We start from the raw sequence: 19,652 nt of genomic DNA on the forward strand, positions 1-19,652 counted from the left end.
TTAGCAATTTTCCTTCTCAATCGCAACGTTTTGCTTCATATTATGTTCTTTTGTGGGCTTTCAAAAGACCTTCTGCATCATTATTTCCCCCCTCATTGTATACGGCCCTACAATGGAAACTGCACTCTCTAACGGTTACTTTCAAACACCAGAAAATGCTCCTCACAAAAGTGCAGATACAAAGTCCTTTCTCTTCTGGGATAATGACATCATGCCCTGACTCAACTGTTAGCAATGTGTCCAGCCTTTGGATGCAGCCAGATCAACATGGGCACACGTGTGAGCAGACTGCTTTGCTGATGGATCACGAAGTTGCCAAATAATGGCAGCAACAGTGAAGCAAGATCAATTGTGACAATGTTCTCCGACACATTAGCAGCTTATTTACTAATTTAGAACTGTGGATTTTTATTGATTTTACTCTTTATAAAAACAATAAACAATTGCATTGATCTTGCTAGTTATAGAATTGTTTATGAAAACAGCAGTCACTGTAAATCATCAAAACCAGCCGCGATTATGCCTAAGAACTGGCCTTACAATGGAGGTAAGCAGACCACATACAGTGAATTGCATTTAAACTGTGTGGATAGCTCAGTTGGTTAGAGTGTGGTGCTGGTAATGCCAAGGTTGTAGGTTCCATCCCCGTATGGGACAGCTGCGTATTCCTGCATTGGAAGGGGTTGGACTAGATGATCCTCAGAATCCCTTCCAACTCTACAATTCTATGATCAAAGGGACATTCAATGAAGCTGAATGTTGGAAGATTTAGAACAGGCAAAAGAAAGGACTTATTCACACATTGCATAGTTAAACTATGGAATTTGCTCCCGCAGCAGTGATGGCCACCAACTTGGATGGCTCATTAGACAAATTCATTGAGGATAAATAAGGCTTTCAGTGGCTTTGAACTCTGATGGCTCTGCATCCACAGATGGAGCCAGTATGCTTCTGAATACTAGTGTTCTTCTTATGCTCATGGCACAGCAGCAGACATTTCTTATAGATATTTGTCTTTCTTAACAAAAACATATACACAGCATTCTTGCAAAAGCCTCCAAAAATTAGTTCACATGTAGCCCTTGCTTACTTCTATTTGTGCTGATACTCTAGCATTAATGCAGTGAAGAAATCTAAATGTGTTCCTTGACAACGCATAATTTAAGGATTTCTTGCAAGTTTCACACATATTACTATCCTAGTCACTCAGGTATGCGAGGGTTTTCTAGGCAACAGGTGTCTTCTGAAACCAAATACAACCTTCTTTCCAACTCTCTCTGTGTGAACAAGGCAGCAGCTGCAATCATAATGTACAGGACACATGGTCTATAAGATGTGTAGAAGAAAAACATTCATTGTCCGACTTGTTAAAGCACAGATGTTGGAGCAGCACCAAATCTTGTAGCCTTTATTTCACAATGCAGATTACGACAGTAAACTCTCAGAAAAAGTTAACTAAGTCAAATGCACACAGTATGACACTTGGAAACTATCTATTATAATTATCTGTTAATTATAATTATATTTATTATAATTAATAAACATTTTATCATTAGTATTCATTTTATTTTGTTTAAATGAATTATTATTTTTCCCTTAATAACAAACATTAGCAAACATGCACAGATATAAAGATAAAGGGACCCCTGACCATTAGGTCCAGTCGTGGCCGACTCTGGGGTTGCGGCGCTCATCTCTCTTTATTGGCCAAGGGAGCCAGCATACAGCTTCTGGGTCATGTGGCCAGCATGACTAACGCCGTTTACCTTCCCGCTGGAGCGGTACCTATTTATCTACTTGCACTTTGACGTGCTTTCGAACTGCTAGGTTGGCAGGAGCAGGGACCGAGCAACGGGAGCTCACCCCGTCATGGGGATTCAAACCACCGACCTTCTGATCGGCAAGTCCTAGGCTCTGTGGTTTAACCCACAGCGCCACCCGCGTCCCATATGCACAGATATACTTTTATATTAATACTCATCAACAGAGAACGGATTCTAGTCCCTATTCAACAACAAAGCTTACTGAGTTACCTTGGACTTATCAACTTTTCTAAACCACCTCACAGGGTTGTTGCTAGGATAAAAGGGTTGAAGAAATGTTAAACTGACCTATGTTCATTGGAGGAAGGGTGAGAGATAAAAAAATGTTAACAACAATAATACGTAGTAACTGAGGTACTCTCTTGTAATGAATACAACAGTAAATCTATATATATTCCTAAGGATCGTCACCCATGCTGAACTAAGGTGTTCAATTACTTTGCCAATGAATTGTAAATGAGGAAGCTACATTCCAGAGGCACAATTCAACTAAAATTATTCACTTTTAGGTGTCACTGTTTTCAATTAGAGTGTTAAGTATGTGTCATTGAAATCCCTGAAAGTTAAAAGTGCTTTATGTTGATATGCTCACACCCCAATTGTTTCTAATAGCCTAAATGAGCCATTCATTTTTTGCCTTTCTCTATTAACTTTCTTACCCTAGACGGTTCAAATCTGGATATCATAAACTTATTTCTATTTTACAGAATGTCAACTATGCCTATACAATAATGAGGATACTAGAACGAACGTAAGAAAAACTGCATTCTCCAGCGGCTAGATTTGTATTGAAATTATAACAATAGCAAGCTATTCATTATAGTTCAACCTTAAATCTGCAGCAGTTCTCACAATTTCCTGAGGGAAGCTTTATATTGCAAGTGGATCCACACTATCTGTGCAAACACAGATATATTGTTTCTGAATAAAGTTCCCTACCAGTCAACATGTCAACATGAGATGTGCTGTAACCACATCATAGATGCAACTATAAATTTAATAAATAATAACAACAACAGCCTAACAATCTGAAAAAATATATAAATGTTTTCAGTCATCATGGAGAAAGACTTTTCATCATATATAAATAGTACCTGTGTAGGGTTGATAATGGATCACACCCTATCTGTGAGATGTGTAAATCCATTCTTTGTACTGGGGGTGGGGAGAGAAACATTGTAGGTCCTTGAATGTCAGTGTGGTATGGAGAGAAACCTCGCTTTTTCTGCTGCTTCTTTCTTCCACAAGCCCTAAGCCCCAGGATGCTGTTTCCAACTTGGCTGTAAATCCTGAAGGACCTGCTCCCTGCTCTATAGGCCTTTTCCTGCATGGCCTGGGAGGGTGGGACCCTGACTGACTCTAGCTACAAAAGCTGAGGCTGTGAAGAGGCCAGAGATCATCTTGGCTGTGAGTTCTTGGCTGGCTCACGCAAGCCAGAAAGGCGCAGGGGGTGTCTTGTTCAGCTGCTCAGCTGAGGCCTCCTCTTGTCTCCTTTGAGCAGCCTCAACAAGCCCCTGGCTGGTGAGGAGACCCCCCTCCCAACCCAAATATATCCTCTTTGGGCTCTGGGGTGGGTCTTCTGAGGGATGTGAGTTCTGGCCCCTTTTTTCTGGAAAAAGCACTGGTTATTTCTAAATTTACAACTATGCATTTACATTAGTGTAAACAAATTCTGTATGTTTTAATTCCTTTTTTGGCAATGTGTCAGTGGCTAACCAACAAAGGTCAGTGATCAAACTTTAGAATCTTTCTGGGATGCTAGGTTGTTTTTCTTTCTTTTAACTGAGGATGATTTTCCCCCTCCCCATGCAAGAGCACTGACAAAAAGCATTCCCCACCTGTAGCCTGAATGGCTGCAGCACAGTCTACCATCTCTGGCTCCTACCACCTCATTATTCCGCCTATGTAGAGCAGATCTAATGCTACCTACATTACCAGTGTGTTGAGGGACTGCCTGCTTTGTAGTAACTTTTTATCCAATGTAACCTTTACAGAAGCGTGGGAGGAAGTAAGATCCATCGCAGATGCTGGCATCAAAATGCATGCTGGGGGAGTTGAAATGGAAAAGATCTCTATTTCAAGTTTCATATCAGTTAACTGTTTATTTCTTAACTTACACATTATTTTATTATCATCTTTTAATCCTGCCTTTCCTTCTAGGAGCTCACAGCGGTACACATGCTTCTCCTCCTTCCTAATTTATCCTCACAGCCCCTCTTGTAAAGTAGGCAAGGCTGAGAGATGCTGGCTTGCTTTATGGCAGAGTGGGAATTTGAACCCAGGTCTTCCTGATGAAAAGCACGAACAGAAGTCTACGCTTTGTACAATAAACATGACTGTAAATTATTATTGTTCCCGCTAACAGCAAACTCACGTAGCTGAGTGTTGACAAGATTGAAGCCAAAACAGGACCACCCAAAAACAACCAAGAGGGAGCAGCTGTTCTGGTGATCCTTGAAGTATGCACAAGTACGAACCTCCATAGGAGACAAAACCCACAAAAAAAGAACAGCCAGATGAGGAAGGACTCAGCATGCTCTGTGACCTTGAAGGAACACAGAATGTTGAGGACCAGTTGCTAGGGGCATGTAAAAAACCATGAAAGGCAAGGAATGACCTGCTTAAGTCCCTTGCAACTTATAGTATCCTGGGTTGCTGGATATAACTGGTTTGCTGAACAGCAGCACTCCTGTTGGGTGAGGAAATATTGCATTTCTCTGAAATCCACTTGGGGCCCCAGTGCATGAACTGTTGGCATCCATCCGTCTCAAGAAACAATGGGGATGGCTCATTAAGCTGCTCAGCTGAGGCGAGGAAAGAGCATGATGTGTCCCTCAGCCGAGGTTCTACCCCTTCCCTGAGACCTCCAACACCTCAGTGCATGAGTACCTATACAGAAGTATTTTCTCAAGTATTTTCTTCGTGGTTTTCAGTTTGGTAACATGATGCAACTGCTTTCTTCCAGTGGGAAGGCACTGCTGTTTCAACAACTGACTCATAAAACTCCATTTCAAAGCAGTTCCCCTTAAAGGGCAGAGGGTCTCAAGAACCTACCAGCCGGTGTCCGTAGTATATTTTGTGACCCATGACACATCTCTCTATCTTTCTGCCAGTCAAGCATCACCATGCACACTTTAAGGTAGTTTTGTTAATACTGTGATTAAAATAATAACAATTAAGGTTTCATTATTTCCCTGCTGCACCTACATTTAAACCACCCCCCCCAAAAAAGATTCCAAACACCAGGAAGAAAATACCCCTCCTTGAAGAAGAAGAGTTTGGATTTGATATCCCGCCTTTCACTCCCTTTCAGGAGTCTCAAAGTGGCTAACAATCTCCTTTCCCTTCCTCCCCCACAACAAACACTCTGTGAGGTGAGTGGGGCTGAGAGACTTCAAAGAAGTGTGACTGGCCCAAGGTCACCCAGCAGCTGCATGTGGAGGAGTGGAGACGCGAACCCGGTTCCCCAGATTACCAGACTACCGCTCTTAACCACTACACCACACTGGCCTGCCATTTATTCATCCTTTTCATTTTTTTAAATTTTGTTTTCTTTAGTTTTGTGTCCTTGCTATAGACAGTGAGCATCTACTGGGGGGAAAACCAAAACAAATTCAAGTGGGACTTGGATTTGCCTTGTAGTTTATAACCTTCTATGTAACAAGGCTACTTCCCCATTCATCACACAGAGATGGGAAATGTCATGAAGCATATACAATCCACTGGGCAGAAGTGATTAACTTTGACTGACTGAATTGTGCCCTTTACTTATAAAGCAAGGCATCAGTAACATTACCCCATATTCTGGAAATAAGACAGAGTGGCAATAAACAAAAATATAAGTCATTATGGGAGCGCAGGCTTTACTGTAGTAACTTAAATCAAGAGGACTATTTATCATTTCAGATGTGCCTCAATTACCGTATTTTTCGTCCCATAGGACGCTCCGTCCCATAGGACGCACCTAGTTTTTTGGGGGGGAAATAAAGGGGGGAAAAATTCCTTTATTTCCCCCCAAAAACCAGGTCAGGGAAACCGAACCAGGTCGAGGAACAGCGGGATGGTGGCGCTGCGCCTCCCTGCTGTCCCCCGAGCTTGTGGGGCTGGCTGATGTCTGCCCGGAGTGCGGGGCGCTCTGCTTCAGCGCGCCCTGCCCGCCGGGCGGCAGGCTGCTATCCGCAGTGTGGGGAGCCCTGCAGGGAACTCCTGCAGGGCTCCCCACACTGCGGATGTCTGCCCGGCACAAGGGGCGCTCCCGCAGGGCTGCCTAGGCTGCGGATGTCTTCCTGAAGCCTGGAGAGCGAGAGGAGTTCGTGCGCACTGACCCCTCTCGCTCTCCAAGCTTCAGCGAAAGCCTGCATTCGCCCCATAGGACGCACCCAGATTTCCCCTTCATTTTTGGAGGGGGAAAAGTGCGTCCTATAGGGCGAAAAATACGGTATGTTATTGACAAACAAATTTGATCCATTATGTTTGAGATTCTCATTTCTGTTCTCCCCCAAAAAATAATGATAAAGAATCAACCCACTTAGTGAGCACAGGGCATCCAATTTCCTCACCAAACTTGCCTATGACTTAAGACAAGTAAGTTTGTATCTGTGTGTGTGTGTGTGTGTGTGTGTGTGTACCGTGTTTCTCTCCTCTTACAACAGAACAAGCATGTCGAGGATGCTAAATGAGCTACAGCACACCATTTTCAGTAAGCTCAGCAGGGTTTGCCAATGTGGTACCGTTCTGATGTTTGCTGCAAATCGGAGTCTAACAATATCTGGAGGTCATCACATCAGCTGCTTCTGCACTACATATTTAAGAGATTCTAGAAAAATGCATATCCTTCTCTCATGCTATACTTATTTCAAATTCAGCACACCTCAGTACTCTCATGATCTATGGGAATGCCCACAATCAAGGAGATGCTTATATTTTACGTAAACCTCTTAGAGGGGTGTGTGTGTATACATACATTTAGTGGTATATAAATAAAGTTATTAATGTTTTAGCATTCCCTTTATGTCTGACATTTGGGTGTGAGACTGAATATTTAAGCAGCAAAAACAGTAGCAGAAGGAGGAGAGGTATCAACGAGCAAGCCAGATGAGAGGTCACAGAAAGACAAAGAAGTGCTCATATTTTCAGGCTAGGGGTTTCATCCTTTGGAAACCAGAGTCTTCAGACTGGGGGTGGGGTGGAGCTTACGAGAGGGGGATCTAAGGAACAAATTCATAAGGCCTCAGTTCACCTGCAACCACTAAATTGGACCAGACAACAATCGGGTTGTTCACAGATTGCCGGACGTTCCGATTCAGGGGTAAAGGGTGTGTTTTCCAGGGGAAAGCTGTGGGACAAACACAAAACACCTCAGATCTGTGCCTAGAAAGAACGATACAAGCAGAAAACTCCTTGGACTCAGACAAAGTGAGGAAGAGCCCATAGCTGCTAATCACGGTGCTATCCATGGTGCTGAAGCTACTGGTTTCCCTCGACCCCATGAGTTTCTGATATGTAAGGGTCAGAGCAGCATGGCTTGCTGAACTGAACAATGAACAGGAGTGCAGCTCCAACTTATTCAACCCTAACCTCTAACTTTGTGATATGCATTGTTCAGCCAAGTTCTCTATTTTTGTCATTTTCTATAATAATAAATTCCTAAAAGGTAAAGGTAAAGGTACCCCTGACCGTTAGGTCCAGTCGCGGACGACTCTGGGGTTGCATGCTCATCTCGCTCTATAGGCTGAGGGAGCCGGCGTTTGTCTGCAGACAGCTTCCAGGTCATGTGGCCAGCATGGCTAAGCCGCTTCTGGTGAACCAGAGCAGCGCAGGGAAACGCCGTTTACCTTCCCACCGGAGCAGTATCTATTTATCTACTTGCACTTTGACGTGCTTTCAAACTGCTAGATGGGCAGGAGCTGAGACTGAGCAACGGGAGCTCACCCCATCGCGGGGATTTGAACGGCCGACCTTCTGATCGGCAAGCCCTAGGCTCTGTGGTTTAGACCACAGCGCCACCCACGTCCCTTACATTCTTACCTATGGTTTATTCCTACATTGTGAACTTTTATTCATGTGTTTTTATATTACAGTATTTTTTTTAAACAAACAAATGTGGAATATACTTCTGACTTAGCAAAACAATGATCCCAAGTTACTTAAAAAAAAAAAGAGGACCTTAAGTCCAAACAACCTTTTGGTTCTAAATGTATGTTCAATGATAAGAAGAATAAGGGTTGCATCAAACTACGGAAGACTAGACTCATTTAAATTAATGTGCCTAAGTTAGTTATGCTTCAGTGGATCTGCCAGCATTGGCTATAGCCCTATGTTTCTGACAGCTATTAGCAGTGTGAGAGAAATAGTAAGATTTTGGGCTCAGCCATTGCCATAGGAATAAATGTATAAACAATAAACGCTACAATTTGCTTATGGAGCCAGACCTGTATTTATTTTTATTTTTTTGAGAAAATCACAGTTGCCGTATACAATCAGATGGTAAAAAGAGAAATACTTACATGTGTCTTCACATCACCATCAAGGATCTTGCTATTTCTTAGAAACTCAGCTACACTCCCCTTTATGATCCTATCAAAGGCTTCGACATACGGTGCTACATCTGCAGGAGAACAGAAGTTCACTAGATCTGGCTGAGAAGGTTCATACATTTTGAATGCTTTTACATCTAAGATTAAAATCCAACACGACTGGAAGATGTTTCATAGAAGCATTTCTACATCAGAAACCGAAACAGCAGCATGTGATTTGAGTGCTGGCCTGTGGCATTTATTTATTTAGTCATTCATTTTATCAAATTTATGTATGTATTAACTTTATTTCCTGCCCTTCCTCCCAAAGGAGCTTAGGGTGGAGAACAGAAAGCAATAAAAATAAAATAAAAACGTATTTAAAACAATTCCAATACAGATGCACATTAGGAAAGATCAACTACTTAGGCCTTTTGCCCCTGAACTGTTTCTATGTCAGCTGATCATTATAAGAGCTACTATTTAAGAACCGGCACCTGAGTTTGCTTTATTCCTTCCCCCCGCACGGCCCCTTTCCATTGTGTGTCATTTTTTAGATAGTAAGTCTGTAGGCAGGGCCTGTCTTGTTTTAACTGACTGTATGTAAGCCACTACGGGAGTCTCTTTGGCTGTGAAGAGCAGGGTACAAATGTGCTAAACAAACAAACATAATGTGCAGGAAATTAGACAGGTGTCTTTCTGGGCTTTTCTCATAATGGAGTCTTAGATTAATAACCATGAGTACTGTCTTGAGTGAACTGTATTTGAATGCTAATGTGTGTGATCCTGTGTAAAACAGAAAACATTTTGAGAGGGTAAAATGTTTATTTGTTTGTTTAAATTTATATTCCACCCTATATCTGCAGGTCTTAGGGCGGTTCACAGAATAAAATCAGAATATAAAACCACAAAATACACAATCAAAACAACAACAACCCAACAACCCCCAACACATTTTAAAAGGAAATAGGATGCCTATTATTATTAGTAGTAGTATTTTCATCTGAAGATCACAGGGTGGCTTATAATATAGAAACACAAATGACAATAACCAATGACTTCCCATTCTTTTCACTTGCAGACTCTCAATATTACCAGTGAACAGGCTGTCTGTTTTGTATCATTCTTTTCTCTCTCCCACCTTTAAGCTTAAAGAATTTCTGGGCTCCCATCCATCTGACAAATGCATGTTCTCGCATAGCCTTTCCTTGCATCCTCCTCCTCTATAGGTATTTCATGTTGAACAAAACAATTTCCATTTTGTGTGTGCTTTGTTTCTTTCTTTTAAAGCAAGTGGCAGGCTTCAAGGTGAGTTCAAATGGTAGCTACCAACTCTGCTTCCCACTTTCAGGATTTACTTCTTGATTTATGACAGCATGTTTGAGATTCTAATAAACCAGTCTGTGGTTCTGTAATTAAATCCAGTTTTAACTCAAGTAAGAGAGGGAAGATGCTGTATTTCATCAAATCCTTGGGAAACAAAATGAGGTAAACTAAAGAGGATAATTCGGTGGTTGGAGCTGTATGCCGGTTTGTGAAAAATGACCACACATATAGGAGGCAAGGTCACAGAAAACAAGGATACTGAGCAGTTCCAAAAATGTCATAAACATTTCTCCTTCTTAACCTTCTTTCTCGCTGCTGATCGCATTCTCTTTTCCCCTCTTTGCTTTCTCCTCTTTCTTAACAGATTCTGCCATTTTTTCTTCTCCTCTTCGTTCTTTTGCTTCTTTGACTGTCATTAATTTTTCTGTCATTAATTCCTACTTCTACTTGAGCACAGTTGGGTGTCTTTGGCACAAGTCCAGCATGTTGGATGCCTGAATGCACTACATGTAATAAGCTTAGGCTCAATATCTTGAGAAAGGGGTTAACCGGGTGGTTTTATTAATTATCAGTTACAACAAGTTTTCTACTGAAGGTCCAGTGAAAGTCAGGCTCCACCCCCTCACTCCCTTTTCCCAGGATTATCTCTAAACTCCCATCCCAATGCTTCTTGTGAGGAAATGTCTCTAAATTACTACAGTCACTATACTGTGTAGACTTATGTTTTCTTTTCTTCTGTTTTTCCTTTTACTTGCTGAGCAGTACTCTTTATCCTCTTTGATTCTTCATGCCTCTTCTTGTTGTCATTCTGTTCTTCGCTGGTCCCAGTTTCCCTATCATCTCAGTCATCTCCTTATTTTTGTTATAATTTCATTTCCATCTCTTCTTCCTTTTTCGGGTAGAGTGACTGAAGAAGAAATGTACTTTTGTACAGCTAAATTATTATTATTATTATTATTATTATTATTATTATTATTGAATTTACATACTTGGGAGGTCTCAGGGCGGTTCACTGAACAAAATCAAAATATAAAACCAAAAGAACTAAGGTAGAATTTTAACACATTTTGGGGAAAGATTGGTAAGCCAGATCCTTGACATTTGGAAATGCCTGGTAGAATATGAAGTTACCCAAACCTCCACAGGTTTGTGGCACTGGTGGGTTAAAAACAACACAGTTCCAGTGGAGAATCCCCTACCTACCAAATTCTGGCTTCATAAAGAGATTTGCCTCAGGATGGGAACCGGGAAGGAAAAGGTTAAATTCTACCACTCCATGCCTGCTGTGATTCTAGTAATGATCAACCCCTCCAGCTATGTGCATGTAATGATGCCAGTGCATTATTTAAAGGCTGTGTGTTAAATAAACATATGCTAATAGATCTAGTTTGGTTCTGAGAGGTAGGAGTGCTGGGTTGCAGCAGTGAGACTGTGACTCGTGAAATTTCAGGGGAGCTGCATGGGTAACAGTCAGAGCAGGAGATCTGTTAGGAAATGCTAAACGCTCTCAGGCCTGGATCTAAGCCCAGGGTTACTTCCAGGTTATTTCTTGCGTCTCCCCTTTAAAAAGCGAACAAAGACATTTCGATACATTCATCTGTGCATTCACAAACTGTTATGATGAGGCAAATGAATGAATACTGTGAAAATTGCACTAAAATATGGCTTACAACATCATATCAATGCATGTGGAGATAGTTATAATAACTTTTGAACCAATGTATTGCTGTGATAAGTCAGAATAAGCAAAACAAATAAAAGTAAATAATAATGAGGCTTACATTTGTATGCAACATTAAACACATGCAGAACACACTGTACAGAACAAATCTCAGGAAGTTAGAAAACAGAACCAGTATCTCTTCTGCTAATTTCTGTCTGATTCAGCAGTTATTCATTATAAAAAAAAACACAATCGAAACAGTAACACTGAAAGATCAATAGACACTGGAAACACTGGGTTGTATCGAAGGGTGTACCTCATGCTGACAGAAGACTCTTTGATCTAGTGGAGACTTCTGTCAATGGACTGGGGAGGCCATTTTTCCCAATTCCCTCTCCCATCCTACAGTCCTCATGGTGATCCCTGGAGCAGATTTTGGAGCTGCCTGGAGACCACTGGAGGAGAGGGTACCATCAAAAATTGCCTGCCTTTCTATTCCACTGATGGATGTCTCTGCTAACTCAAAGAGCCTTTCGTTAGTACAAGGGACACTGCTAAATGCAATCCATCGACAACACATTTCATAGAAAAATATTTTGCGTGGTCCATTAAATTATAATTATAATTAAAGCTGACATCGGCCATTTTCTGTCTGAGCCCACAAAATATTCCTTATTGCTAATTTAAGAGCTGGGTGGGGGCGGCTGGGAATCATCCAGCTTCTTTTAGAACAAATGCTACCAGCACATGGCATTTAGTAGTTCAGTTCCTAACATTCGAAATTATGCATACGGCTTCTTGAAAGACGGAACCATACCTCCATTGACGCCATTGACAGTTCCACATTCCATCCCAGCAAGCCTGTGTGAATCTGATAGCAGAGATTCAAGCCTAACCACAGCATTCTCCAACCTCTCAATCAAAGCCATTTCTGCCATTCTGGAAAAGCTAAACAAAGACACAAATAATATTAGCTGTTTCATTTCATGTGTGAATTTCAGAGAACTGTATCTCCTTCATACAGTTAACAGGTACTATCATCAAGGCTTCTGTGGTTTTTTTAATATCATGTAACAAATACATTTGGCTGTTGTTGCTTTTTTAAAAAAAGGATTTCCAACAGTTAACATTTGATTTCTCTTATATAACATAGAAACAAGTCAAATATCCTGCCTTGACCAAGTACTATAACCTCTGTAACTTATTTCACAAGTTTCACACATTTCACATTTTTAATGTAAGGTGGTGAACACTTTAGCCTACCAAGTGAAGCATCCCACCTAGACATGTAAGTCTCTAAGCATTGTCAAATATGCAATACTAGAACTCTTACTTTTTAAAAAATTTTTTACAAAATAAGACAATCATACTGAGAGGTCATCATAGCACTAAGTAGATTGTTCCATCAGTGCAGTGCAAGCAGTTCTGCTTACCTAACATTCCCCCCTCTCCTCCCTCCTCCAGAGCAGGTTTGGGGAGTGGGGGGGGGGGAGTCCCATTGCAATAGTAGGAATCCTTGTACAGGCTTCTACTAGTGCAATGGTTTAGTTGGATACAGCCCTTAAGTCTTTTCAGCTGAAGAAGTGGCACAGCAAGAATTAAGCCCTAAGGCTGCCACCCTAAACACATTAACAGGGAAATGCTATTGTGAGAGTATATGTGGGGAGAACCCGTAGCAGAGCAACCGCCACGTCCAAAACCTGGCCAAGTAACTGCAGTCAGGGAGGAAGGTAGTTGCTTCTTTTCTTCTTTCCACCCCTCCACCCACTGACTGCAACGGGAGGAAATGAGTTATGCCATTTCCAGGGCTGATGTAGTTTCAAGGGTTGTTTGGGTAGGGGGAAGGAAGGGGCTTAGCATTCTCTGGTTCCATGGACTCCCACAACGTGCCCCCCCCCAAATGCCACATTTTAGGATCTGCCACTGGCAGAACACCTTCACCAGGATATTTATGCCCAGAGTGTTTTCCATGAGTGTACCAAGTGGAATACATGCCATCACAACAGAGGGTCTTCAGCTCAGAAAATGGAGCAGCACTTCTGCCCCTGACCTGGCTGCATGTTGGCCATGGTTCCTCTTCCATCTCTGTTTAGGAAGGATGCTCCTATAATTTTTCTCCTTTTTGTTCATGGTGCTGGATTAATCTTTAAACCAGGAATGGGAGAGTTGATGCACTGTGGCCCATCATTCATAGTTATCTTAAGAATCAAATTAAATTCAAATCAATTGTATTTTTAAAAACTCTTTTCCAACTCTCTTGTTTTCAAGAGTGCATAATTTTCCTACAGTACTGACTCGCTGAAACGTTGCTTCTAAGGGATGCCCCATCAGCAACAATAGCAGGGAAACAGGAAGCTCTGTTAAAGGTGACCAACACTGTCATCGCTGTTTTAGCATGACAGGAGTTGTTTTAATTTTCTTGCTAGTCCCATTAGTCTTTGTGAATGAACAGCCACTAAATGGAAATCTCCATCCACCCATGCATGCATGAGCGCACCCACACACTGCAAACCACGTGGTTTGCCGCAGGTGATGGGCACTTCTGTTTTTGAACAGCAATTCCTTGTAAATGCATTCATATGGAAGTGCTTGCTTTTTTACACTTAGGAATAATAACTTCTCGTACTGTAGCAACCAGATTGTCAGTCTCTGTTAGAATGACTGACTTAAAGTTACCAAGGCAACCAACTTTGCTAGTCCATGCACCTGACGTATAATGCTGCTTTTTATTTTCTCTTTGCAACCAACGAAGTGTAACATTTTAAGTATCTTCTCCACCAATGGTCATGCAGAGTTTAGAGTACCCTTTCCCTCCCATGCATTAAGCTCAGACCTTTTCTTGTAATTAAGCATTCTGAAAGGCTTGTAATCCATTTAATTACATGCCACTAGTCCAATTACTGGAAGTAAGCAAATTGCCCTGCTGAACTCTAATAATGGGAACATATACATGTATATGTTATACCATGGATACTAAACTTAAGTGACCAGATCAAAGAAGAAGGACTGGTAAATCTAATGCCCATTTGAAAATCTAATTGAATTGAAGACAATTAAGAATTTTAAAAAAGATTTTGAATAGTATTCCAGCAATGATTATTATAATTATTTGTCATCATATATGGAAAAATGGGCTAATGATCTTTTGTCTAAAAACATCAGCAGAACACCTGTTCCAGCTTAAAACTGCTTCTTACAAGCATTGAGACACCTCTCCTATATATACACAATTTGCCACCAAATCATGATATTTATCTTCTACAGATACATCTTACATTACTTCTAGGACTCCCACAATTACTTGTCCCTAGCCCTGTAGATTTCACAGTTCATTCCATATTGCTGGACAATCCAACAAGTTATTCCAGAATCCCAGAACAACTAGTGTAAAGAGGCAGAGTACATTTCATGGTAACTGCATCTTTCTCCTTGAAGAGAAGCAGACTAAAATATCCTGTTCAAATCCAGCAACCTCCACACTCACTACTATTTGCAAGTAAAGTGGGGTGGCTACATTTTGCTCAGCATGAAGTAAACAATAGTGACAAATCAGGTTGGGGGGAAAGTAGTCAGATCTCAATTAGACTGTGTGTCAATAGAAGAGGCACTCAAAATAATTACCTCAGTATAACTAATTGTATACATAAGGAAATAAACGATAAGCAAGTTGCCAATGGCCTTGAACTGAGTCAGCTGTACATCCAGGAAGAGAACCAGAGCATCCTATGTTCCAGGAGCCTATTGCAAAAGAATGAAGAATATTCCAAAGAGCAGCAAGGGGACCATGGTGGGCACTTGCAGACTGCCAGTATTTTCAGGTGGGAGTAAATCACCGAGAGCATATTACACTGGTCCTTAAAGACCTACACTGCCTCCCAGTATGTTTCTGAGCCCATTTCCAAGTGTTACTGCTGACCTTTAAAGCCCTAAATGGCCTCGGTCCTGTATACCTGAAGGAGCATCTCCACACTCATTGTTCAGCCCGGACACTGAGGTCCAGCGTCGAGGGCCTTCTGGCAATTCCCTCACTGTGAGAAGTGAGGTTACAGGGAACCAGACAGAGGGCCTTCTCAGTAGTAGCGCCCGCCCTGTGGAACGCCCTCCCAGCAGATGTCAAGGAAATAAACAACTATCTGACTTTTAGAAGACATCTGAAGGCAGCCCTGTTTAGGGAAGTTTTTAATATTTGTAGTTTTATTCTGTTTTTAGTGTTCTGCTGGGAGCCACCCAGAGTGGCTGGGGAAACCCAGCCAGGTGCGTGGGATATAAATAATAAAAGTATTATTGTTGTTGTTGTTGTTGTTGTTGTTGTTGTTAATTGGGAGGTTTTGCATAACCCATTTCCCTCAGACTTTTTGAGAAAAGGAATGCAATGGGTGAAATGCCTTGGAAAGTGTAAGATAACACTTGCTTTGACATATGGTCATCTAACCTTCCCACGAACGAACTACAGCAAATGCTCATTAAACAGATTGTCTGGATGTAACCTGTGTTTGTCAATTCTCCCATCATGTCAAGGCTTCCCCACTTCAGCTTCTTAGCCATTCCAAACTAATGATGCCTTTGCACCAATATATGGTGCATCCAGACTCAGAATACTGTGTGTGGTTCTGGTCATTGCACTTCAGAAAGGCCTTTGCCGATGGAGAAGGTGAAGAAAAAGGCAGCCAGACTGATGCAACTCCCCTATGAGCTAAGGTTACAAACCTTGAGACTTTGTAGTTTAGGACAGAGGTACGGAAAATTATGCACTGTATGTAAAAACTGAACAGACCATTTCCCTCCTTCTCCCTCATTATACTAGAACGCAGGGTCATTCAATGAAGGTAAGTGCACAGGTGAGCTGTGGAAGTTGCTACCACAAGATGTAGTGATGGAAAAGCCTGGAAAGCTTTAAAAGGGAATTAAGACAAAATCACAGAGACCGAGGCTGTCAGTGGCTACTAGTCATGATGGCAATGGTCAAGTGTCAAGGGCATGTGCCTCAGTTGCTGGGGATCATGATAGAAGTACTATTGAGCTCAGGACCTCCTTGAGGGCTTCTCAGAGGCACCTGGCTGGCCACTGTGAGAACAGGATTAGACATGCTGTAAGCTGCCCAGAGTGGCCAAGGAAACTCAACCAGATGGACAGGGTATAAATAATAATAATAATAATAATAATAATAATAATAATAATAATGTCTTTGGTCTGATGCAGCTGGCCTTTTATTATGTTCTTATATTAACTAATCCGCTCCTATCATTCACATTTTCCAAATGGCACAACACCTTCAGTACCTAATAATCAGGGCTTTGAATCTTCCGTTATGCTCTATTACAAAAGCTTGATTTGAACCAGCAATCAACTAAGACTACTCCAATTGGCTATATATAATATATATGGAATGGTGTTGTCCCTTAGGTATATCCTTTCACTGCTGCTAGAACCACGGTCCACGCTAGACACCCAAGGCCAGTAATGCATTAGCCTTAGTGCAGTAGTGAATAATGCACAGCCCCTTTTCATTTTTATTTAATTAAGAGAACATCTTTTATTCATGTGCCAGCATTGACAACACATCCTTTAGAGCAGCACTCAAGGAAGGAGTGAATGAACCACAAGTCCTCTGATGACCATTCTATAGACATAGGAACTAACTTTATTTTGTTTACTTCTGTAGGGAAAAGACTTACATACATTTCAAAAGTATATATTATCCTATTCTATTAAATCTTTACTTTAAAGCTCTGAAGCAAATATTTAAAAGTACAATTTAATTTAGTTTCCCTTTATTGATTAAAAAACGTGTTTGCAAGCGAAGTCCATGTGGTTATATGTGATATTAAGCAGTTTTATAAGGAGCTGAATTAACTCAGTGTTCTCCACAATTTGGATGATTGGCTTTATATTAGGGAGAAATAATGTATGCACGTACAGTAAATAAATCCTTGTAATTTAATACAAAAATGAATCACATCACCTAGCACTCCTGCTTTTTCTTGCGGTGACTTAAACAAAGCTTTATTTATAACTGTGTGCTGTTTTTTCCTCTAACAAAGGCTTTCCTGTAATATACTGTCATGTTAATAGAAGTCACTACAGAAATCCTTTCTCCAAAACTGAATCTAATTTGCTAACAAATGAACCTGACTCACTATCCTATTCCTGCAAACAATCCCTGCAGCTCATAAAATTACATTAAAAAAATTATCTATATTTGCACTCTTGGGATTATTCTGGACACTCCATGGAAAATCATATATATTTCCCCTAAAACACCCAGCTGTAAACCTTCCCCAAATCATCACCCACACTGTGGCTAGGCTTTGGGGGGGGGCATCCAGTGGTTAAAAGAGGTTTTTCTTTCAGCAGGGGTGAAGTGAAAGATGACACCTTGCGGGGAATCTGCCACGCCCACAAGTGCCCCATTGCCACCCTGTGCCCTAGATGATTCACAGCTTATTGAGAGTCCAGTGTTGTTCCCTAAACAGAATTAGGCGAAGTGAACCATTACGAGCATCCCTTAACAGAAACCTAAGCACTGCAAACAGCCAGGTGGTTGCCTTAAAAGGCGTGAAATAAGACACGCAGGCAGGCACGCATCAGTCACAGACCTAGCAATTCCGCTGTCAGGTTGCCACCCTGCACCAACCCCGGGTGTCCAAAAGGCGAAGCCCAACGACTCAAAGGCCAACAGAAGCCCACGCGTTTTCTCTCCCCGCTGCTGCGGGCGGCTACAGAAAAAAATCACAGCAGCGCGCAAGAAACAAGGCACGTCCCTGAGGCCTGAGCTGCAGAACCAGCGCGGGTCAAAGCCCACGATGGGGAAAACAATCCTCCTCCCCCGCCCCCCCCCCCTCCGGGAGGCAAGCCAGGTGCCCATTGCCAACACAGTTAAGAGCTGGTATTTTTGCCCTGAATAAAGAGCCGGCTGCTAGTCACACCCACACCTAGATGCGATCCTGGAGGAGGGGGGGGGGCAAAACCTCCAGGTTGGTTCCTCAGAGTCGACCGGGCCCCTCGAAGCTGCAGGCCACGGCTCCCCATGGGCGGGGGAGGAGGGAAACGAGGGAGAGAGACAGTGACCCAGATTAGCCCTTCCACACACACACACACACACACGAGAGCGCGCCAAATCAATCCCCCTCAGTAGCTCGCTCCGGATTCCCGCCCCCTCAGGCCTCCCACGCCCAAGCAGAGGGGCTGCGGCGAGAGCCACCAGGCAAGGCCGCTCTCTGCGGGGGTCTCTCTCACGCCCAGCCAGACCCTTCCCCGCATCTCCTGCACGCCTCCCTCCCCCCAAAACCACCCTGCTCCCCTCCCCTCCGCCCTGCCCATCCCTTGCCTGCGAGGGAGAGGGGGGCAACCCGCCTCCCCACAGACGGCCGGCTCGCTTCGCCCCTCCCCGCCCCTCGCCAGCTGCTCTGGAATTACCTGTTCGGATGAGCCGGGGAGCCTCTCGTTCTTCTCTCTCTTTGCGCGCGGAGGAAAATCCGTGGCGGCTCACTTGCGCTCCTGCCGGCCCCCCTGCGCGCTCTTTCTTCCTGCCTTCCCCTCCTCCTCCTCCTCCTCCTCCTCCTCGATGTGAGCTGGTGTCACTCACAAAAGCCGCGCAGGAGGGGGAGGGCGGGAAAAAGAAAGAGAGAGAGAGAGAGAGAGAGAGAGAGAGAGATGCAGCCCCGGCAGGCGGTTTCCGGGCGCGCCAAATATAGGCAAGTCCGAAAGGAAAGGGCGAAAAAGAGAGAGGGAGAGAGAAAGAGAGACGCTGGCGAAGAAGGAGAAAGAAAGCGAAAGGGGTGGGAGGTGGGGAAGAGAGAAAGGTGCCTCTCAGCAGTATCAGCTCTCCGCTCACGCAGCCCCGATGTGTGTGAAAGGAATGGGGACTGGGAGGGGGGGGAGAAAGGCGGTTGTCACGTAGCGCTTGGGAACAGGCGCCGGTGGGGAAACCGAGGCTGGGGAGGGGCCGGTTGCGAGGAGAGGGGAGTGCGATTCTCAGGGGAAAGGGGGCCAAGGCAAAGTTTGCCCACGCGCCTATGGCTCCCCGTCGAATCTGGAACCCCCATTCCTTAGTTTCGTGGTCCCTCTGTCCCTCCCGAGTCCGGACCAAACACGTATCTCGCCAATGCAATGGATGCATCACAAGGGCATGTTTCCATCGCCGACGATTCTGCAACCAGAGACGGCCCTGATGCTCGGGTGGGGTGTTTTGTTACCGGATTCGGGGTATCCTTTAGAATTAAAAGCTATCATTGCATAAGTACCAGGAAGCCTAAGCTGGGGCGGAGTCAGTGGCACACACACACACAGTGCCGTTTTGCCTCGCCTTTTGTACCCGCGCTCCCC

At 43.2% G+C, this 19,652-nt stretch overlaps 1 protein-coding gene across 3 annotated transcripts in view; it reads right to left on the reverse strand.

Annotated features, from left to right (window-relative positions):
* The window catches only part of CAP2 (cyclase associated actin cytoskeleton regulatory protein 2), a 41,544-nt gene extending 22,135 nt beyond the window's left edge, over positions 1–19,409 (reverse strand). Inside the window, exons 1-3 of one of the 3 annotated variants that reach the window (XM_083623946.1) lie at positions 18,744–19,409; positions 12,145–12,275; positions 8,330–8,430 (exon numbers count right to left, since the gene is read on the reverse strand). In XM_083623946.1, coding sequence (XP_083480072.1) covers positions 8,330–8,430; positions 12,145–12,265 — 222 coding nt within the window. In that variant the 5' untranslated portion in view covers positions 12,266–12,275; positions 18,744–19,409. Of the gene's footprint in view, positions 1–1,090; positions 1,293–8,329; positions 8,431–12,144; positions 12,276–18,743 lie in introns of those variants that run through there. The other 2 variants (XM_083623948.1, XM_083623947.1) reach the window with 2 other exon arrangements.
* Between the last annotated feature and the right edge of the window lie 243 nt (positions 19,410–19,652).

This window comes from Podarcis filfolensis (genome assembly GCF_964270895.1).
Source record: "Podarcis filfolensis genome assembly, chromosome: 7".
NCBI lineage: Eukaryota > Metazoa > Chordata > Lepidosauria > Squamata > Lacertidae > Podarcis > Podarcis filfolensis.